The sequence below is a fragment of the Magnolia sinica genome, chromosome 10, assembly GCF_029962835.1.
Source record: "Magnolia sinica isolate HGM2019 chromosome 10, MsV1, whole genome shotgun sequence".
NCBI classification, from domain to species: Eukaryota; Viridiplantae; Streptophyta; class Magnoliopsida; order Magnoliales; family Magnoliaceae; genus Magnolia; species Magnolia sinica.
In genome coordinates this window covers 29,214,636-29,238,653 of record NC_080582.1, presented here as the reverse complement: position 1 = coordinate 29,238,653, position 24,018 = coordinate 29,214,636, and the positions used below count along the sequence as shown (strand labels likewise).

Genomic DNA, 24,018 nt, shown 5'->3' with positions numbered 1-24,018 from the left:
TTATCCTTGGCCGGTCGAATTACTCTTATAAAGGCGACATCATCGAATCTCCTCATATATTACACGTCCTTATTTAAATGCCTGAAATCGGTGTTGGAAAAATTAGAAAAATTATGGAGGGATTTTTTATGGCTAGCGCTGGAAGACATTCAAATTCCACTTGCTCAAGTGAGAAGAAGTGTGCAAGCCTCTAGTTGAGGGAGGAGTAGGCATAAGAGATCTAGAAATTATGAACAAGGCCCTCCTTGTAAAGTGGATTTGGAGGTTTGGAACCAAAGAACGGAAACTATGGAGGGAAGTTATCGCTTCCAAGTATGGTATAGAAGTGGGAGGTTGGGAAACCAAGAGGTCATCTCTCTATAGGTCATTTGGAATTTGGAAGTCCATATCCACGGTTGCTCCTTTGGTGAAAGCAGAAACAATTTTTTTGCTTGGAAACGATAATAGGATCTGTTTTTTGGAAGACATTTGGTGCAGTTACAATTCCTTGGCAGCGGAATTCCCATTTCTAGTTCATCTGGCGCTGGAAATCAACATGAACGTGGCTTCTTGTTTATTGTATGATGGTGGGAGAGGTGCTTGTTGACCCCCATGCTGAAGGGCCATAACGGATGAGGGGACAATAGAGCTTGCAAGGCTTCTAGAGAGAATACACCTGTTCCAACCTTCCCCTAATTCGTCCGACAGCTTGATTTGGAAAGCTACGTCATTTGGAATATTCTCGGTTAAATATTTGTATTCCAAACTTCGAGGGGCAGTTACTTAAAGAGGAAATGAGTTCTCCTTTGCCTTTTGGGTATATGGGGTTCCCCCAAAAGTTCTTATTTTGCTTGGCTAGTGGAAAGATGCTGAATTCTCACATTGGACAACTCCAGAAGCGAGCCATGATCCTCCCCAATATTTGTCTTCTTTGTATGGCCAAAGCAGAATCAGTCGACCACATTTTTTTGCATTGTCCTTTGCTTTCCAGGTGTGGTCTCATCTTCTCAAAATCTTTTCAGTTTATTTGGTGATGCCTCATTCTGTTGGGTCCCTATTCTGGTCATGGCATGGGGCCAGCGTTCCCAATGGAAAGCGAACCTCATGGCGCTTAACTCTTCTAGCAATTCTATTGAATATTTGGGGAGAACGAAAAGCCCGTTGCTTTTGCAACAAATCAGATCCTTGGGAAGAGTTCTTTTGGGAAATCAATGGGGATGTCATGGAATGGGCAGCAGGGTCTGACAATGTAAATCGGTTCTCTCTTTGGGTCCAATATATAAAGCAGTCCCTGCTAAAATTGTAATATTTGTTACTGTTTTGGCAGTTGCCTTTTGGCTAAATTAATAAAAGTCTATCATCATCCTTCAAAAGAAGAAGAAGAAGAAAAAAACAGATATCAGGCACGACTGATATGCCATCTTCAGTCATTGCACTTGACAGGACCATCTTGTTCAACTTTTCTTCATTTTGTCTTGTATTGTGTTTGGATACACTATTTAATTTGATTGCAATTTTTGCTTGTTGGTACTCTGCTACACGCACACACACAAAAGTTTTTGTTGGAGTATCATCACAGCCTATCGCCATCATGATAGCTTTGTCCCAGCTATTTGTGGCCAGCTTCACAAACTATATTTTGACAGTCATTCCTTTCTAGTGCCCAATCCTCAGTAAGTGAACAAGCCTTTGTATCCGTTCTCAGCACCCCGGTTGAAGTCTGTTTGGGACTTTGTCTCATCCTCCTTTTTGGACCTTCCACCCTAATCAGTGTTTATGTTCTCCTCCTTGTTGGATCCATCTGCAGCCTTTGCTGCACTTGACAGTACCATCTCGATCATCAACTCTTCATTTTGTCTCTTATTGTGTTTGGATGCCCTGTTTAAACTTAAATTGCAATAAGTAGAGCAATAAAGGAAATGATCAAGTCGCACTTACCCTTTTCAGTTTTCATAACGAAGAAGTAGCCATCAAACTGTCACGTTAAACTCTTTTAATTTCCAACTTGGAAGTTACATTATTCAGATTGGAGCTTAAGAATGTAAATGTTCGTTGGGCATCTTCTCTTTATTAGGTTAATTATCACAGTGCAATTCAATCTTGCATCCAAATGCAGCTTTAATCAACAAATCCACTTCTATGTTCCAGTTCTTGATAATCCCCTTGCAACTGCCAGTGTTCTGGGTATTGCCGATGTTATCAATGATATTGGCTGATGTTACCCATTTCTTACTCTTAAAAAAAATATTTACCCATATCCTTGGTCAGCAATATATATTTTTTGGGAATAAAATAAAATTTGCAAGATATCACGATATTATTGACAATATCTTTGAAATCATTGCATGTATCAATGATATCGGGACTTATCAACTATATCCCTTTGAACAAATATATTGTGTCTTAGATATCACGTGATATCATCAATATTATTGATGATACTGATGTTAATACCTGCATTATTCTAGAAAATTAAAAAACCCAAAAACCTAATTTTTTCATGAATTTTTTGGAGGGAATCTTTCCTAGGGGTGGTTTACATTAGCTCATTATATGCTTTGAATTAATGCAATGTGTTGAATTGCTACACTATTTCTTAAAAATTAGTGCATTAGCATCATGTTTATTATACGACAATGCATAATTTGGGCCCTTGTACAAAAACTCATTATGTTTAAATTTATTTTATTTTTTAATATTCCGAGTTCTAAGTGTGTAATCATGTGTGTTTCTTTTAACATCTTTTGAAATTTCACTAAAAATTCCACTATTTCCTAAAAAAGTTGTTATCTATGATATCATTGACGATATTATTAGGATTTTAAAAAGACAGCAAAAGCATAAACTTTTCTGACTTAATGTTCAAAATAAAAACAAAAATAAATAAATAAACTTCTCAAAACTTTAATTTTATTTAGAATGATGGATCCCCATCTACATATAATAAAATCCAAAAGCATAAACATAAACCATGTCTACGCAGTGGTGATTGATGCCACAAAAAACATATATTGCCACCTAATGCTGATCTTCCAATTAAGAAGTCTCTCCCTAATTTATCACAAATGAGAAGTGAAGAAAACATCTTACACACCTATACAATAAGGCTAGGGGCGCACGATGGGAGCCGTCCACTAGGTGGACCCTACATGTGTGGATGTGTAGATGGAAGGGAAGGATTGAGGAGAGGGGTTCTCCTCTCTTTCTTTTCTTCTCTAACTTTCTTCTTCTTCTTCTTCTTCTTCTTCTTCTCTCTCTCTCTCTCTCTCTCTCTCTCTCTCCCCCCTCCTCCCCTTGAAGGTGGTGACGCTCAAGGGGTAGGGACGATTGAGGCTCTCTCACTTTCTTCGGGATAGGATCAATATATAAGGAGGTAGGGTTTCAGGCAGAGACACCAAGTATAGTGCTCCACACTCTGTAGATTGTGGTATGGCCTGCTAGATCAAAAGTCTCCAATCCGGCCTATTCATGTACCCATATTGACCTAATCCCTCTACTCTCAATCCCACCATCCCTAGCTCAATATCCCAATGCAAGTCTCAATGGTGGATGAAAAAATCTTAACGATTGGATGCCCAGCAAGATTGATTTTAAACAAATCAACGGTTAAAAGTGAATTTCAATGGTTGAAGAACCTTAGTTAATACTAAGAAAACATTAGATGCGATGGCCAACTAATAAGACATTTGGCAGACGGTCTAAACCACAAGATTAGTCCATAAAAATGTCCTAGGAAAAGTGGATCTCATGTAGAATCGTGTAAGCCTTAACTGGATCCTTGTGAATGCGCCCAACACCATGCACATGTCGGCCACCAATGTAACATTGTAAATTGAGCCACAACACATCACTTGGACCTTGAACTCCTCACACGTCATCGATTAGATTTGTCAATGCTAGTACATTAACAAGTTAATCTAGTCTAGGCATGATGTGTGTCCCAGTCTAGAGACTTGAATTGATCCACTATTGCAAGTGCCCAATAAGTCCAATCAAGGTGTTCAATAATGACAACAATGACCATTATGATATGGGCTATAATGGCCTTATAATGGTCAAAATTTTTTTAAGGAAGAAATTGTATCGGCATGTTAGGGGCCATTTTTTTTCCTTCCAGAACAACTGTTACAATTGTATTGTGTAACGGGTCCAAATTGTAGCCATATGTAACGGTCATTATGTAAATGTTTTTTAATATCATAGGTCCAATGCGAGGAGCCTATTCCCATGGCACACTCACACTCCTATGTCGGGTAAGTCAATGTTACATCGACTCATTGTCGTGCCAGCGTCTAATCTCAAGTTCCCAAGGACAACCAAAAGAATCCCTCTCTTTAAGCCATCCAGATATCATATCGGATGAAGTTCCACACATTAACGTGGCGAATGAATGAACCATAGTAAGATGAAAACGAGGTCCAGAACATAAGTATTGGTTTTGCAGGGGCACTACACTAACAAATATCGATACATGTTTGAGTATCCGAGGTCATCAATACATTTAACAATAACGGTACCTTGAACACTGCTTATTGGTATCAATTTTTATTATGAGTGTGCCATCCAAGGGAGCTTGTCTAGGGACCTCACACATGACAGACCTTATGAAAGCGACAAATGATTGTCATTTGTCAAAGCTATTAATCCTAAATCCATGTGGCATGGTGGCAATGAAGGGCATGATGAGTTCTAGCTGTTGTTTGAGTAGCATGTAGAAGGAACCTTTCAAAATAAAATGAGGATTTTGTGAAGCTCTAGGGCTTACTTTAGAGGTGCAAAATGGGGAGAGCAAGATAGAGGTGTGAATTTGGGAAAAATTGGACTGTTTCTCGGTTAGTTCGAATTATCTCCTATAATATTGAAATATCTCCAATATTATCTTTATCTCCAGTTCAACGATACCGATAACACTAGTAGCGATAGTGATAACACTGGTAGTACCAGAAATTCTAGGTATTAGCAATGTATCGCTAAGTATCACCACCGTATCAATATTGCTAATATAATCACTAATATTTTCAACTATGTAAATTCTACGTGTCGCTTGTATTGCTAATGCATTGCCAATATTTTTGACGATGTAAATTCTAGGTAATGCTTGTATCATAAGTGTATCGATGATATTTCAATAATATCGCCAACGTATTGATATCATCAAAATTTTGTTTATTAGAAAATTTTCTATTTCAAATTTTTTCATGGGCACTTGGTTGTATGTAGTATTCAATTTGTCATTGATAAAATTGATAATATCTCGATATTATCGATATCGCAACATGCATAATATGGAGATTTGAGACCACAATATTTCTTTTCCTTTGCAATTGTTGATAATTTCTTGGTGAGATTTCACGTGTTATTGATATTTTGCAATATCGATGGATGTTTGGATAGAAGGTTGGATGGTTAAAAAGGCTGGATGGGATGGCTGGACTGATTTCTTACAACAACACATGCTTTTAAGGCCCTATTAAATGGAAGCTTGTTATGTGTGCATTCTTTTTGCAAATTTTTTAATTTCTAAATATACGAATATGTACATTTTAACATCTCCTGAAGTTTCGCTGAAAATTCCATTGCTTTTCCCATGTTTCCCGACATTTCCGGTTATCAGCGATATTATTGGCGATATCAATATTGTTTCCGTATCATTGACCAACGAAACTTGTAGCGATATTGATACTTCAAACACTTCTAACCATGGACAACCTTTAGACAAAAGTTTTATGATGCTTTCTAATATCTGTGTGATGTGTTATGAAGATGTGGAAACAATCGATGTGGATTACTTTCCTAAACATTTCTACTATCTAGTGGGTGATGCCGAAGTCAATAGGGGACTTCTTCTTAGCTTGGAATAGGGTTGGGCTTAAGAAACATAGGAAGGTCTGCTAGAGATTGGCGTTATTGGCTGGCCTTTGGACAATGTGGGGAGAGGGAAATCGGAGATCTTTCTAGTACTCGCACATGTCCGAAAATGAGGTGTTGGCTAAGGCAAGCTTCTAGTGGTGGAATTTGCTTCTTATATTTTGACAACGGAAAATTGCAAATTTGCTTTTATTCTTGGCCTGTAATTTGCTTTTGTGTTTGTAGCTTTTGTGATTTCTTTAATAAAACGATCGTTACCTTTCCAAAAAGGAAGAAGAAGAAGAAGAAGAAAAAGAAGAAGATCACAATCTTTATTGACATCAAACCTCTAGTTATTTAAATCAGGCCACTTGATTTTATTGATTGGGCTTAATATATTTGAAGAAAAACAAGTTACGCCATTGACATGGTGATGGAATCGGGTCCTACAGTGACAATTCCTTTCATCTACAATAGCATGCGAAAGTAACACTATTCGTGACCTTGGTTAGGAAGTTCCGTTATTAGATAAGTGTCGTTGTTGGTTTGGTTTGTTGTGGAAGTTGTTAAAGGTACTATGTTCTTTTATTAGTAGTGGAATGCAATTAGTATTGATTATTTTTGAACACATGGGAATTAGCTTATGCTCCATAGGGATTTCTATGTTGTTGTCATCATTATCATCATCATCCAAGCCTTACCCCACTTAGTAGGGGTTGGCTACACGAATCCTCTTCTCATATTCCACCCTATCAAGGACCGTATACTCGGTTTGACAATATATCTCAAGTCTTTTCTATATCTATAGTGATTTCTACGTACTTAGGCCTATAAATAGACATGCAAGGCATTCATATGAAAATATTTTACGAAAGATATTTCAATAAAAGTTTTCTTGGTTGATAGCGAGTTGCTTCTTCTCTCTCGAGTATGTGTTGCTCTTCCCATTGCATTAGTTGCGGGGTTTCTATCGTGTGTCACATTATCTATGTTTTATCAATCTCGAAAGGAGGTTTTTCTTTGATTTGATCTTTGCAAAATGTTAAGTAGCTAAATTCATATTTCCTCTTTTGATTTGGCTGTGTCACATGGAAAGGCCTTTCATCTTATGAGCAAATGGGATCGCCAAGTGCAGCAAGGTGTCACTTTGATTGCCAAGAGCTAAACTAAAACTTTGAAGAAATGCTGAAAACTGTTCTTCTACTCAATAGTGCATATTCAATTTTTTAAATCAAATTTTAATTCACACCTAATATGTTAGTGAACAATGCAAAATCTAGTGGTTGTTCATTCTGTGTTAGAAAAAGAGTTTCTTTCTTTTAGGTTTAATTATTTTAGCCCTTGTTCAAAGTTGGGCTTCATTAGGATGCTCCAACTTAAGGGGAAGTGTTGAAAGGTTGATAGTTGAATAAATCCCATTGGGCCCAAGTCCATGTAATAAAGCCCATAGGCCCCATTCATGTTTGTAATGAGGTCCATGTAATAGGGTTTGCTGATTTTTCTTTTAGGGCAAAATTTTGGGCATTTTTTGTGTTTCCCGTCCTAATCCTCGGTGGTTCTCTTCTTTTCCTTCATTTCTTTCTTCTTTCTTCTTCTTTCTTATTCCTCTTAATTATATGAGTTCTATTCGTCTAATCTTTCTCAACGAGTGATGTTTTCCTTCATTCCCATCCTGATCTTCGGCAGTTCCTTCCTTTCCTAATCTTCTCTCCTTTCTTTCCTATTCTTTTTTCACTTCCCTTTTTTCCTTACCTCTACAATAATAGCTTTTTATTAACCATTTTCCCTTCACCCTTCATTTTTCAACAAGTGGTGGTTCCTTTCATTCCCCACACAACTTCTTATTAACCCTTTTCCTTTCTCCCTTTATTCTTCTTCTTCTTCTTCTTCTTCTTCTTTCTTATTTATTTATTTATTTATTTATTTATTTTTTTTAATAAAGGGTTTTGCATCATGCGTCGATGGAGTTTTGAAGCCTATTTGATATGCGGTTGAAGCCCTTGTCGATTTTTCTATTTTCCAATTGAAGATGTTGCTGGAAATTCTTATTATATTCCTTTTATAGAGATTTTTTCTAAGGGATTTGTTGTTTTTTGCTGAATGGTTTGCTAGACTTCCATGTTGGAGGTATTTGACTAGATTCTCATGTTGTATGATGTGAGCTTGCCTCTCTTCCACCACCTCCTTCGATGACTTGACAACTTTATTTCAGGCTTTTCTTGCCAAGATGTGCGATTGCATTGGGCTTGTTTACTCTGAGCAGTTGGCTTGGACTTGTTGTTTATATTAGATAGTTGGTCCATTCTTATTCATTCCGAATAGTTGTTCGGACTTATGATTGTGTTGGGTAGTTGGGCCATCCTTGGTTGAGCTGGATAGTTGATATAGACTTGTTGTTTATATTAGACAGTTGGTCCATTCTTATTTGTTTCGGACACGGTATGCAAAACGGTTACGTTACGATTGTTACATAATGGTAACAACCATAATCTTTATGCGTTATGGGGACGGAACGGTTGTAATGACCATAATAGAAAAAACTACTCGTAATGGACCGTAATGGCCCCATAACGGTCTCGAAACTGGTTTTTTCAAAAAGTAAGAAAGGCTGTAACGACCTATATTGTAATGGTAACGACAGTGGCCGTTATGGCCACCATTACCATTATGGAACACCTTGGTTCCGGATAGTTGTTCGAACTTACGATTGTGTTAGGACCCAGTCTTGGTCGAGCTGGATGGTTGATCCAAACTCGTTTGTGCTGGATGGTTGTTCCAGTGGCTCACATCATTGAAGTTGTAGAAGTGCCTGTTTGTCCGAAGGTATTGGTGGTCTCATCACCTCCACTTCTCATCTGCACGTTCGTCTCTCATCACAACCAATGCTACTCATCTCCACAATTGTGTTGCTTTTTGATTTTATGCTTTTACGAAATCTTTTGTGTGTCTCTCCAAACTAAAGTCTCTCTTTTCGAAGTATCTTTTTTTTTTTTTAGGGGGGGGGGGTGGTTTAGAGCATTTCTTTCCTAGCTTAGATTATGCTAGCCCTTGTTCCAAGTTGGGCCTCATTAGGATTTTCCAGCTTGAGGGGGAGAGTTGAAAGGTTAATAGTTGAATAAGGCCCATTGGGCCCAAGCCCATGTATTCAGGCCCATAGGCCCCATTCACAATTTTGTCATTATAAATAAGAGTAGAGGGCTGGGGTTTTAATAGATCAAGTATCTTATGTTCTTTCTATCGCTCTCCCCCCCTCCCTTCTCTCTCTCTCTCTCTCTCTCTCTCTCTCTCTCTCTCTCTTCCATCTTTCTTCTCCGCCTCATTGTAGCTTCTCATGTCCTCAAGATTAGCATAATGTAGCTGTTTAACCATGGAACATTCATTACTTTGTTCATAAACAGTTCTATAAACCTGGTACTCTTATCTTTGTTCACCAACACCATTAAGTTGTTTTACCGTTAAAGTAAGTCATTTTATAGTTGGCATATCATGTATCAAAATTTTGATTTATATTTTATTTGCTATTGTTATTGCTTTTTTTTTTTTCCTTTTATTTTTCACTGACACTTTTTACTTGATTGCTTCATTGGATGCATGTATGTTAGGTTAAGAGCTGATTATTTTTCACCTGTTTTAATTGAGCATCAGTGCTTCTGTGAAATTGATGATGAGAACGTCTCAACGTACATGGGGAAGAATTCAGAGCAAGTCGTTGATTCAGTGGAAACTGAAGGGGACAAATCTGAAAAAATTCTAAGTGAAGACATAATTAAGAAGGCTATTAAAAAGAGAGCTTCTTATTTCAGAGATAATTCTGAGTATGTTTCATCTATAGATGCCTTCGAAATTACTGTTTCATTTATGAACCTTGTGTATCATTAACTAATATATTACCACTCGTCTCCTTTTTCAATAGGATATAAACTGTTTCATTTATGCCCTTTTTTTTTTTGGCAATTTCACAAGTTTCAATGTGTAACTATTTTGTAACATTTCAAATTTTCAGGACAATTACTTTGTCAGGAGCTCGTCGACTTTTGGAGGAAGATCTCAAGCTTGAGAAAAATGCTCTTGATGCCCATAAAAGTTTCATAAGCAAGCAGCTTGATGAGGTAAGTGCATATTTTCCAACACTTGTGTTCAATTCTTGATCAAGTGCACAGAATCTAGCTTTCTTGGCACTCATTTTGCAATTCATCAGGTTCTGCAATCTCCTGAGGTTGTTGAATCCATGAATGGGGATAAGAAAAAAGGTCCAAAGAAAGCCTCTGACAGCAAAGTTAGAGGTGGAAGTAGCAAGCGCTTTAGAAAAGTCAGTGGAGGACATGGCAGTTCAGATTCCTCAGATGTAAGTTCTACTGGTGAGGAGGGTATTGAGGAACAACGGGTCAAAGAAAAAACGCAAGCTGTGAAAAAAGTAGCAGCAAGGAATAATGAAGGACAGAAAAAGCGCAAAGATGTAAGTTCTAGTTGTGAGGAGGGTATTGAGGAACAACGGGTCAAACAAAAAACGCAAGCTGTGAAAAAAGTAGCAGCAAGGAATAATGAAGGACAGAAAAAGCGCAAAAGATCTACAGAAGAAAGAAAGCCATCTCGTAATGAGAAGAACAAACGAGTGAAGTTGGCAGTAGAGAAAGGCAGCAATACTGACGGAGGTGGACATTCCTCTGAAGATGGTAAATCTAAATCATCTGCTGAAGAGCCTGTCAAGGTCATACCATACCTATTTGTGTTTATTTTCTCTCAGGAGCCTCATTGTGAACCTGGACTAAATGGAAGTTTATCATGTAAATCATCTGGTTTAATTGCAGAAGAAAAGAGAAACTTCCACTCAGGTTTATGGAAAACGCGTGGAACAGCTAAAGTCAATTATCAAAGCCTGCAGGATGAGGTACTCCGTTCTCCTGCTACCTCCTATTTATGATATTGATAGTACTTAATTTTAATGGTGATGAAATTTTAGCTTATTTGTTCCTTATGTATTGAAGTATCCCCCCATCAGTTTACAAGAGGGCCAAGCAGGCTCCTGAGAATAAACGTGAGGCACATTTGATGAAGGAGTTGGAGGAGATTCTTGGGAAGGAGGGGTTGTCTTCAAATCCTTCCGAAAAAGGTGAACATCGAACAACGAACCTCAATTACCATGGTTAAATATTATTTTAAAGATTGAGAACATGCTCTGTTCTGTATTATGTTGATAGTTATTTTTGTAGTCATCAACTCATTGAATATTGGTTTGAGCATATCCTATTTGATTATTTTGATTCACAAAATAGGTGACGTGTGAAAACGTTGCAGATGATGTAACCACTTAGAAGTGCTAGTAGTTAGACTTCTAATAAAGGTTTTTCCGGATTATATTTGGTGTGGAAATGTCTTCAATGGGATGGTTTTATAACCCTCTTTTCACGGCATTTATTGTCTTAATGCTTTGGTTAAAAATGCTATAAAATTCATGTCATCGGTTGAAAGTACACATTTTGAAACTCTAGAGCTGGGTGAGGGAAACCCTTGTATCATTCAACTATTTGTCCTTGTCATTGGATGGGGATGGCCTCACCTCACATATTCTCGTAATCTATTTTGGCTAGTGGCAACCTTTTGACCTCCTCCCTATGCTAATTGTTGTGCTCATGGTTACCCCCTTTTCTTTCCTTTCAAATGAATGCATTCTCCACTCCCAAAGGTGAGAGTTGCGAAATGGGTGTGGCATGAAACTTGGAAGTTTCGTTGTTTTTATTCTACAAAGGGCTGTGAAGGATACAGCAAATGAGTTGTTTGGGGACTCATCGGTTGCATGCTTCCTGCAGACTACTGTCAGGGGTTGTAGAGGTCTTGCGGATGGGGTTGGTAGCAAGCTTCAGTAAATTAGTACCGGGATTTGTTCTTTTCAATAGTTGGCTTAGAGGGTACTGTATCTTTATTGGAGAGTAGTTGATTGAGAGGAGGTTACCTTCGGATACATGCCCCTGTTTCCCCTGATATTTTTATCAGAGGAAGTACAAACATTTTGTTTTTGTATAATAAAAGGTAACAGTGAATCTTTTTTTTTTTAAAAAAAATTTTAATTTATTTATTTTTAACTTCACGTCTTTGGCAACTTTTGTATTGTTGGGAGATGTTCTGATTCTTGTAGGTGCTTGTAGATTTTCTTCTTCTTTTTTCCAGTTGATCTTAATTGATGACCACTGCTTGGATGGTCTCCTATAACTGTTGGAAGTAGTACCCCAAAAGAAGAAAGGAAGGGTTTCATCTACAGGAATTAGGAAAAATTTCCCCCTTTCACCTTCACAGTTTCCTTTTCTCTTGTATACTTGTCTAGAGAGGCATTTTAACCAATTCAGTTTCTGTTTTCACTTGTTTGGCACAATGTGATGCATTTAGATTGTTGATCTTTTGGCACATTGGATTTTCTAAGTCTGTAATATCGAAGATATTTTCTTATTTATCTGTCGTTGTTAGAGTGGAATGACGAAACAGAATTCATGTAGTCGACCCCAATTAGTTGGGATGAGGCTGAAATGACAATGCTGATATTCTTATTCATCTCCATATATCTTGGTGTCTGGAATTTTGTCTTTTAGGTCTGTAATGGCTAATTCTTGTCAACCAAATAATCTAACAAATTTGAAGTTCCAGAGGAATTATACAATATTGTTTCCACAGTTCAACAATAGTATCTTTAACTCTTGTGTTGTTTCCTCAGGTTTCAAGTAGGAGCTCCTAAAAAATCTCCACTGTTGTATATTTTCAGCAGCAAGGGTGGCAAATGGAAAATGTCTTGTTCCCCGAATTATTATTATTATTTTGTGACCTGTATTAAGTTTCTTGAAGAAATTATTATTATTTTTATTATTATTTTGTGACCTGTATTAAGTTGTAATAGAGATTTCACCGCTCATTCTCTTACCCTCAAATAAAGAATATAGAAAAAGAATCAGGCATCTCCCAATGTTTTCTTAGAGGCGGTTGGATTTTTTTTGTTTTTTGGAAAGGTGGCAGTGATTTTATTAAGAAAAGTGCTAAGATAGCACAAACTATTTACAAGCTAAAAAGGAAAAGTACAATCTTTAAGCCTTTCCATGCTAGAAGCCCATTCAACAACATTACCCACTCCACACGATTGCTCGTATTTCTGAAACAACTCCCATTCCTTTCTTCTCATATTGCCCATAGGACTGCCAATTTGCTTAGTCTCCATATAGCCCTGTTCTGCTTCCTAATTCGCATGCCGTGCTAAGCCGAAAGAAGACTACCGACTGACCTTTGGCATAGCCTGAGAAATGTTAAAGATCCTTAGAAATCTACTCCATATTTGATGCGCAAGTGGGACTGGTTTAACATTTGCAATAAACGGAACGGAAATATTGGAAATCATCATAGCTTGTTTTTGAAGATTATCCATGGTCAATAGCCTTTCCCTCCCAACCAGCCACCCGAAAGCCGCAATCTTTGGAGGGGCCCCATGGGACCACACACTGTGTTTGCACGGACATGCCACCCCTCTCATGCTTCAGGAGTGCATTTTAGAAGGATCAGACAGAAAAGAACTTTGATTTCTCCTTATGCCACGCCATCCTATCCTGTACCCCAATCACCTATTAGCACAGATAGATGTGATCAAGCAAACGTGCAAACTCCTTACTCCTTCACTTAATGAAATTGTGCCATGGGGGAGACCACACGAAGGTATTTCCACAAATGGAGAAGCATCACATCTTCGGAATATTATGACCCATAGATAGTCAGGCCATTCTTGGAAATGTAGATTGCAATGACGCATCACTGACCCAAGCGTACTCTCAAGAGCGAATCTTCTCCCCATTCCCAAGGGCAAAACCAATATCTTAAAAAAAATCGACTTCATTGAGGCAATCCCCTTGTAAATCACTGAGGCTCTATATGCATGGAGGATTCCTTGGTACACCGCCCTCCCTCAGAACATCCATACTTGTTACCGATAGTTTCTCTCTATAGGGCACCCTAGTTACCCTCCACAGGGCACCATCCTCCATTGTGAACCTCCATAGCCACTAACCCAGCAAAGCACTGTTCATGAAACCCAAATCTCTAATGCCTATTCCTCCCTCTTCACTGGGCTTGCATACCTGCACTCAACTCAACGAATGGAACATTTTCTTCTCTTCCGAACCCTGCCATAAAAATTCTCACTCAATCTTTCCAATCTAGCTAGCATCGACTTCAAGCACCCAAAAAGAGACATGAAATATGATGCCAAATTTAACAAAGTTGCTTTTATGAGAGTAATTTGGCCTTCAAAAGAAAGGTTTAAACTCTTCCACCTAGGTAACTTTCTTTCAGATCTTTTTAAAACAACATCCCATAGATATTTAGCAAGCTTCCCAATACAAGTGGAAGGTAAAGAGCCTGTCTTGCACCCAAAGATGCAAGCCAAATGCTCAGTCTACTCTCAAGACAAGGAAACCCCTAACATCACATTGTTGCAAATATTTACCTTCAACCCCGACACAGCTTCGAAACATATAATCACCATCCTCAGCTTTCCACCATGGATTCCTCAGCAGGACAAAAAAGAGTAGCGGATCACTAATAAACTGAAGGTGCGTGCAACATTGGTAAATTCGCCCTATCAACAAAAAGCCACAAAGCAACCCAACCTATTGCCTACGCTCTAACATTCTGCCCAATGCTTTAGCTACCACCACAAAGAGAAGTGGAGAAAGCGGATCACCTTGCTTGACGTCTCTTGAACTCTTAAAGAATCTTGTTGGGGAGCCATTAACCAAAACTGAAAACCAGGATGAATAATGCATTCCTTCACCCACTGTCTACATTTCTTCCCACACCCAATATGGTTAGTATGTATTCCAGAAAACCCCAATCCACATGGTCATATGCTTTCTCAATGTCCAGCTTATAAACAACACCCTTCATGATGTCCTTAGATCTGGATTCAATACACTCATGAGTTATAAGAGCACCATCCAATATTTGATGACCTTCAACAAAAGCTCATTATAACTTAGAAAACCCTGGAACCTGGATGCCAACACTTTAGTTAGAATCTTATACAGGCTATCAATGAGGTTGATTGGCCTATCGTCTCTCAAACTCTTCGTACCAGTTACCTTTCGAATTATAGCTATAAATGATATGCCAAACTCCTTCGATATCCACCCCTGCTCAAAGAATTCCTTCATGAAGCTCACCACATCCATTTTCAATACTTCCTAGAACCCTTGGAAAAAAGCCAATGGGAAATCGTCCGGACCAGGAGCTTGATCCCTCCCCAAAGCATTCACAACCTTTTTGGCTTCTTCTGAGAACAACTTCTCAATCAGCTCTGCTTCTTCCCCAGAAAGTCTGCTAAAGGGCAAATTCTCTAGTTTTGGCCTTATTCAACCTTCTTCAGACAACTTTTTGTAGAACTGGACCACTGCACTATATCTTTTTCTTCATTCCTCTCACCCTCGATCGTAATGCTGAAAATCCTGTTGCATCTAGCCTGGCCACTTGCTAATTTGTGGCTGAAGCTTGTGTTTTCATCACTTTCCTTGAGCCATGTGGCACATGAACATTGCCTCCACTTGATCTCTTCCTCCCTTAGGTGTCTTGAGTAATCTTGCCCTTGCTTTTGGGGATTCAATTTTTCTTCTTCTGACAGCTTTCTCTTCTGCCATGTTCTTGAGCTCCTGAATCTTGGTGGGATATTTTCATTTTCCATCTCTGCTCCCAAACACTTACTTCCTTCAAGCTAAGATTTTACCTTTTTGATGCTTCAATTTCTGGCTTAATATGAAGCCCGCAAATCACTTTACTCAAAAGGATCCCCAGCAGTCGTTAATCAAGTTTGAAAAACCTTCCATCTCCAGCCACATTACTTCAAACCTGAAAGGTTTCGGGTCCCAATTTTCCTTATCCACCTCTAGGAGAATTGGGCAATGATAGGATAGAGGCTTCGGTGGCCCACGCTGGGTAACCACCGGAAATTTATGGTGGTTGGAATGTTTGCTTCTGCAGATTTAAAAAAAAGAGCCACTGTTAAGCATGGTGTCTTGCAGTTGCAAGTGTATAGAATCTGGGATTCTGGTTACCCCTGACTGAAGAAAAATATCTAGAAGGAAAAAGGGTGACCCGGTTTTTATGGATCTGTTCTTTCATGTGGGTCCCAAAGCTGTTCACTGAAAGTGAAGCTCTGTAGGTATAATTTGTCGCTATTGGAAACCTATGGATGTGGGGAATCTGGGTGCTCCTAGCTGAAGCGGAAAGTGAGAAAATGGGGGCTGCCATCTCGACCGTTCAAGGTTTTGTAATTTGTGTAACCTTAGAATTCACGCATTGGGATAATACTCTTTACACAGGCATGCTGTCCCACTACCCTTCTTTTATTGTCTTTCTTTTTCCTCCTCCTTCTTCTTTTTTTTTTTTTGAAAAGAACTTGTATTTCTTTTTCCTACCTACTTTTCCTTGTTAATAATTTTTCGTAATTTAAAAACATTTAATCTACCAATCCCATTTCATTGAACCACTTGACTCCTTGCTTCAATCTTGTCAACCTTTCTTTCCCCTAGTTGACTGTTCTTCCTGATTATGCAAACCATGTTTGGGAACATAGAATTGGTTTCTTCTATAGAAGCTTGTGGCTTTATTCATCAAGCTCTGCATTTTGTGCTGGATAGGTTTCTTGCATCCAGTGGCACCTGGTAAGTGACTAATAATTCTGGACTATGGAAGTCCATTTGCATGATTTATGCTGTTTCCATGGTAAATACTGCTTGATGGAGACCATATCTGGGAAGCTTCAATAGTTAAATTTATATGTTATGAGCAACGTATTTTTTGGCTTGATATTGCAGCATTGATTACCAATAATAGTTTGATGCTACTAGTTCAGGCAAACAAATTGGGTTTTCAGAACAGATATTTTAACTGTTCTTACTTTTAAATGTTTCAGTTGAAAACTTGTTCGTCAAACTTCAATGCCATCCGCTTCCAATTTCTTCCATTTTTTTGGTCCATTTTGTCATATTTTGATGTGAGTTTGGATTCATGATGAAAGTTATGGCGTAAGTTTGACGTTGGCTGCCAACCTTTCACAACTCTCCTTTATGGTCTTGGGACCGGCAATGAGAGCCCAGAACTCACAGGTGTGATGTAATAGACTATTACATAGATTGATTGCAATCAAGTGCTATCTAATTGTCTAGTACATAGGTTGATTACAATCAACGAGTGCAATAGAGACCAAGAACTGTGCTGGTTAGGAGTGAGTTGGTACAATTTGAAGGCTCTAAAAGGGTAAGGAAAATGCCCAAAGAATGTGGATGGAGGTGGTAATAAAATACTTGAGGACCTATGGTCTAACTGAAGGTCTGGCCCTTGATAGGTTGGAATGGGGGAACAAGATTCATGTAGCTGACCCCAATTAATTGGGATAGGCTTAGATGATGATGATGATGATTTGACGTGGGCTTGGCTCTTAGCATTAAGCATTAGTAAATGAAGCTTGCTTAGATTTATTTATTTTTTCACGTTAATGTGAAATAAGTCCATGCCTTGTGTTTTCCAACTTCAGAAATCAAAGAAGTCAAGAAGCAGAAGGAAAGAGCAAAGCTGGGCATTGACGTGAGTAACATTGTCTCAAGTTCTCGCCGAAGGTCCACATCCAATTTCATTATTCCTCCCCCACAACCCAGGTTGGCAGTTGAAAAAAATGATGGTGGTGGTGCTGGTGATGATGATGGTGATGAGGAAGATACTGATGACAAAGAGAGTGAAAGCGAAGGCGCGAGTGAAGGTAACTTTATTGGGTTTTGTAAGGTTGCATTATTATTCGTTTTCATGAGTTAATGTGAAATAAGTCCATGCCTTGTGTTTTCCATCTTCAGAAATCAAAGATGTCAAGAAGCAGAAGAAAAGAGCAAAGCTGGGCATTGACATGAGTAACATTGTCTCAAGTTCTCGCCGAAGGTCCACATCCAACTTCATTATTCCTCCCCCAAAGCCCAGGTTGGCAGTTGCAAAAAATGGTGGTGTTGGTGGTGGTGGTGGTGGTGATGATGACAAGGAAGATACTAATGATGAAGAGAGTGAAAGTGAGGGCGTGTGTGAAGGTAACTTTATCGGGTTGTAGGGTTGCTTTATTATTTGTTTTCATGAGTTATGAAATATTTGTTGGTCCTTTTCTTTATTTTTTTCATTCCTAAGCTGTCTTTTGTGTTTACTATGTTGAATCGATCTGCTTCTTCAAGTATTCCATGGGTACGCGGGAGTTTCAACTCCAAAGAATTCTCAACAAATTGGACTCTGATAATATTTTGTAATCACCCGCATCTATAATGATTGTGGTGATGTCTTCACATGGAAAAGTATTCAATTGCAATAAAGCGATGTGACATGTAGATGTTGGTAATTGCCGTCCTTGAGCTCTAGAAAGACCACAATATGATAAAAATGGCCATCCTTAGTAAAATTTATTTGCAGATCACAAAAAAAAGTCCCATATTCTATTTGCTGTGTTGATGGCATACTACCATTGACAAATTTTTAATCGTTATATGGGTGTTTAAGTTTACACCACCCCTCGTTAGTATGAGCTGGTTTGTTCATCATTTTAAATCAATATCATAGGATTTTGACATCTGTAAATGCATTTGAGGCATTTTACCCACTCTAGGGTATTTTTGGTCACTTGTAGAAAAAAGTACACTTTGGCACTTCTCTGTATTTCTCGTCTATAATGAATATCACTGCCTGCATGAATTCATCTTTAAATATTACCATATGGTTTTAGAGCATCCTGCGCATTATTGGATTTGATTTGAACATGGAGCTTACCTTTGTTGTTTTTGCTCTTGGCCATATTGATACCTATTGTCATGAGTTCTGTTGATGATTTTTCCTCATCTTGAAGACCAACTCATAAACAATCTTAGCAACTTCCCTCACGCATGTTGACCTAAACCCGTCAAAACACTAATTATGTCAACTTTTGTGATGCAGGACCGATGTATGAACTAAGTAACATGTGAGATCAAATAACCGAATTAAGATATTTAACAAAAACGCAAACGTCGCTATATTCATCACAAATATCATGAAAATCAAAAGAAAATCATGCATAATCCTGACTTAAGCTACCAACATTGTAACACAAGATCATTAAATAAAAAGAAACTAGGATCTAATGGATGTAGGGACATCCAATTAGTATATGGTATAGTTTATTTCAAAATAGGAAACCTAATACAACCTAGGGTGAAAATTAGGATTTGGGTAATTTGAGAAAGTAGGAAAATTGGGAAATTTAAGTTTAGGGTTAGGGATTCGGGGAATGGAAGAAAGGGATTTTGATAATGATGGTGGGAAACTAAAAGGGGCAGGTGGGATTCACACGTGTGGCCATATGATCACACGTGTGGCGTGAGAGGATGGGTTTAGGTCAGGTTTTGGATTGTGGATGGGTATGAGAAAGTTGGGTTTGGGAGAAGACGAAGATTTGTGATGGAAGAATTAAGAATCTGAAGAAAATACCTGGATGGGGAAGAAAAGAGAAGATGGTGTGGGGATAAATGGAGACATCGCACCTCTGTTGATGAAGATTAGCCTCGCACTAATCTTCCTTACAAATCGCATGGAAGTATCTTCAAATTGCATAAAGATGGAAAAGAAAGCAAGAGCTTTTCTCTTTATTTTTTATTTTTATTTTTTTAATCACGAAATTCAATGGGAGAGAGGTCACACGTCTTTCTCTTTTTATAGATTCAACAAATTTCAAAAATTACAAAAATCCCCGTCTTGCGAACTTTAACGAAAATAGCCCTAGTCTAAATAAAATCAACTAAAACACTCATAATGTGTCCAAATATAAAATAATGAAAAACTAAATCTTAAAATATGATAAAGTGTAAAACAGATGTGGACGATCAACGATCAATGGCCCGATCATGTGATCCATGCGATCCAATGGCCTGATGGTCGCGTCCCTTCGATCCAATGATCTGGATCACTCCATAAAGCAGCCCATGTGCATTTTTCCAGTGTAGGGTCTTCCAGATGCTCGCACATGCACATGAAGTCTTCAGCATGATCGCATGTATTCGCCTAGCCAAAGGGAAATTGGTGCGGCCTGCCTCTGATACGTACATAAGGGTGTACGTGACGTGATGTCCTCATCAACTCTATTCAGCTGAGAAGAGTTCGCCTCTGGCGGACTAAAACTCATGTAGTGCTCCAAAATGGCTGGATCTAAATGATGTAGCTCGTCCTCTGTAATCCACGTACTGTCGGAGATTGGCCTGTGCTTTCACTTGACAAGGAATTTCTGAAATCCTCCATGTCGAGTGGAAACTGCTTGTGTATCCAGTATGTCTTCTATCTGTTCGCTTTGAGCAGGCAAGGAAGGTAAATGTGGTAATGGCTTGGATGATTGGTTAGGTAAGGGCCATGGATTTGGGATTAGGTCATGGTCTGTGGGAGGTCTGTGGATGGATCAAAAGGTGAAGTAGCATGACCCTTGTATTGTATTAGATCTTCCACATTAAAAGTAAAACTAATTCCCACGGTAGGTGGAAGGTCTACTACATACGCATTAGGACCCAGTTTCTGCATTATTTTGTATGGTCCTATGCTACGCGCTTGTAACTTTTTAACAGCCCCATGTGGGAACCGTTCAGGCCTCATGCGAACCATGACATAATCTCCTACTTGGAATTCATGAAACCTGCGATGAGAATCAGCAAACGTTTTTGTATTTTTGATTACTTACATTAATTCGCTTCCTGATCTTACTATGCAACTTACGTATGTGACATGCAAACTCATGTGCGGACTCAGATGGTGATGGGGACATCATGCACACCCCCCCTCTATGGGCCTCATAATTAGAGTGTTGCGTTATGGAGCATTGGAGTGGACCTGATCATCACATAGATTCTACTATCGGATCTCATTATCGTGGTCCACTACTTTAGATGATTTAGGATTATGAGTTTTGATTATTTTTGTTATTAGAAACTTCATGAACGGCTTGGATTGCTTAGATTAGTATTTATTTGCTTTAAGCTTTGGTATTAGTGCGTGCACATGATGCGAGGGTAATTTAAGTCTTTTTTGGGTTTAGGGGTTACTTATAAATATAGCAATCCCATGTAGGTATTGCAATGATTTTGAATAAAAATTCCTGCATTTTCTTCTTCTCTCTCTATTTGGGTTGAAGAATCGAATTGGGTGCGAAGCCCTCCCTTCCTCGAAGGGTTAATTATCGTGGTGCGAAGCCACATCCAATCCAAACCATCTCCATCTTCTTACGCACCAATTCCATCTCCCTCAACACCCCTTCTATCATCAGATTCACCTCTGTTCGTACCCAAGTTTTCTCCTGCAACAGTGCACAAGCAGATTTTCAGATTCTGGCCCATCTGAGGGACTGAAACTTCGACGGAGTACTACGCGCAAATTGTGCATCGGATTGACCCGAAACTTGGTATAGAACCTGTCCATCCTTGGCCGATCCTAGCTTAGGAGTCGGTTTCCGATCGTGTGGATGATCTGTCACGCATGTGCGTCCAGTCCCATTTGCGCTCCAGAGCGTGTGGCTCATTCCATGTTCTCTTTTTCCTCTATTTCCTTCTCTTTGACTAAAAAAAGCCCCTCATCCAAATCCCTAACCCTAAAGAGTCCTAAATCTCAATTATCCGCAATTTTCAAACCCTAGATTTTCCCCTAAATTGAAATTTAGCGAATCTCTTGAGTTGGGAACAATCCTTTACAAGAATGGATGACTTTACACTCCTTTAGGCTTGTTTGGCTTATAACTTTGTTTGATCCAGCCCTTAAGTATGTAGGCTAGGACCCTCGTAGATTCCCCTTTTTGAATATTTGATGGTATATAGGATGTGGAATTTTGTAATTATTCAAAATTGGTATAATCTCAAACTTGATCTCTTGCATTCCATATTTAATTTCATATCCCGCATCAGTTGGCCTATGGGATAGACATAGGTATGAGATCTACAGGTTTCCTAGGTTTATAGACATGCACAACCTCAAATCGACTCATGCCTATGGACCTATTGATGGAACTAATGTATGCTAACTCGGCTATAGGCAAAACGGTATCCTAAGTTCGGACGTGATCACCCACAAGACATCTAAGCAGAATTTCAAGACTCCTATTGATACCTTCAGTTTGACCGTCTGTTTGAGGGTGATAGGCATGTGAAAATTGAAGCCTTGTCTCCATCATGCGCCATAATGTCTTCCAAAAATAGCTCATAAAGCGTACGTCACGATCAGACATTATGGTCTTAGGTAGACCATGTAAACACACTACCTCCCAAAAGTAAAGCTTAGCCACATTGGAGGCATCTGACGTTTTCGAGCACGGAATGAAATGGGCCATTTTAGAAAAACGGTCCACAAACATAAATACAGAATCATGTTTTTTGATAGTTTTCGGTAAGCCCAACACGAAGTCCATACTAATATCCTATCATAGAGCATGGGGTACTGGCAAAGGCGTGTACGATCTTGTATTTTACTTCCTTAGCTTTGCCAGTTGATAAGTCCTGCACTGCCCTACAATCTTGGCTACATCTTGCTTGAGACTTGGCCAATAAAATCTATCCTCCACAAGGGCAATGGTCTTGTCCCTCCCCAAATGACCAGCTACTCCTGCATGAAGATCCCAAACTAGGAAATTACGGAGGCAGATATGAGGAACGCAGAGTCTGTCACCTATAAATAGGAATTTATTGATGATGACAAACCCGCGACTATCGGTCGACGGACCATCTCGTAGTGACGCATACAACTCACCAAAGTATGGGCATGTATGATACTCCTCTCAGCCAATCAAACCCAGTCACTTCCACTCTCATACTTTGGAGTAGCATCACATGACGACTAAGGGCATCAACAAGTTTTTTCTCGATCCCTGCCTTATGTTTAAGAACGAAAGAATATTCCTGAAGAAATTGGACGCATTTAGCATGCCTAGGATTTAATTTCTTCTGGGAATTGAGGTAAGATAAGGCCTTGTGGTTAGAGAACAAATCATCTCCACCTTCCTACGCACCACATCCATCACCCTTTACACCCCTTCCACCTTCAGATTCACCCACTTTCGTATTCCAAGTTTTCTCCTACAACAGTGCACAAACAGATTTTCAGATTCTGGCCCATCTTAGGGGTTGAAACTTCGTCGGAGTACTACGCACGCCTTGCGACGGATCGACGAGAAACTTGGCATGGAGGCAGCCCATCCCTGGCCGATCCTAGCCTAAAAGTCAGTTTCCGACTTTGTGGGCCCCACCCACGTGCGGACGATCTGTCACGCACGTGCGTCCAGGCCCATCTGCGGTCCAGCATGCGTGGTTCATTCTAGTTTCTCTTTTTCCTCTATTTCCTTCTCTTTGACTAAAAAAAGCCCCTCATCCAAATCCCTAACCCTGAAGAGTCAAATCTCAATTATCCCCAATTTTCAAACCCTAGATTTTCCCTCAAATTGAAATTTAGTGAATCTCTTGAGTGGCTTGGACCCCATAGATTTCTCTTTTTGAATATTTGATAGTATGTAGGATGTGGAATTTTGTGATTGTTTAAAATTGGTATAATCTCAAACTTGATCTCTTGCATTCCATATTTAATTTCACGTCCTGCATCAAATTTGGTCTCAGAGACTAAGGTTGTCATAAGGGAATACAATGCATGATTAGGGGTAGTTCTTTTTTTTTTCTTTTTTTTTAATGCACTACACCTATTCATTTAGGACTGTTTAGAGGTCCATGATTCATAATATAAGCTGCTGAAATTTCTGTTATCAGAAAGTTAGCAATTTACATTGCTGAATTTTTTGTTATCCATTTATTTTGACAGCCATATTGCTAGATTTTTGTAGAGTTGCGTAATTTCGTTTATATAGCGTCCTATAGGTTCATCTAATGTCATTAAGGTGCATATAGTGGAGTCTAGGCACATAATTGCATCTTAGCATCCTTTGAGTTGTGTAGTGCATGCCCACACGTACTGGATGCGGTTTTGGTCTGCATCCTATCATGAACACCGAGTAACTTACCGAGTCTCTCAGGAGAATAACCCAAAAGTTGGACGCTATGGATGCAAACATCAAAGCATCTTTATAACAAGTTAACAAGTTAATAATCGTTTGGACCAATTAGATGCATGCGTCTATCAAGTTGAAACCTTCACCCG

The 24,018-nt window shown here is 38.9% G+C and overlaps 1 protein-coding gene across 3 annotated transcripts in view; it reads left to right on the top strand.

Annotated features, from left to right (window-relative positions):
* The window catches only part of LOC131258246 (uncharacterized), a 55,703-nt gene that overhangs the window by 15,135 nt on the left and 16,550 nt on the right, over positions 1-24,018 (top strand). For 2 of the 3 annotated variants that reach the window (XM_058259416.1, XM_058259418.1), the window contains 7 exons: positions 9,472-9,641; positions 9,830-9,935; positions 10,025-10,534; positions 10,635-10,714; positions 10,812-10,936; positions 17,381-17,602; positions 17,694-17,918. In XM_058259416.1, the coding sequence (XP_058115399.1) occupies positions 9,472-9,641; positions 9,830-9,935; positions 10,025-10,534; positions 10,635-10,714; positions 10,812-10,936; positions 17,381-17,602; positions 17,694-17,918 (1,438 nt within the window). The remainder of the gene's footprint in view (positions 1-9,471; positions 9,642-9,829; positions 9,936-10,024; positions 10,535-10,634; positions 10,715-10,811; positions 10,937-17,380; positions 17,603-17,693; positions 17,919-24,018) is intronic. The other variant, XM_058259417.1, reaches the window with a different exon arrangement.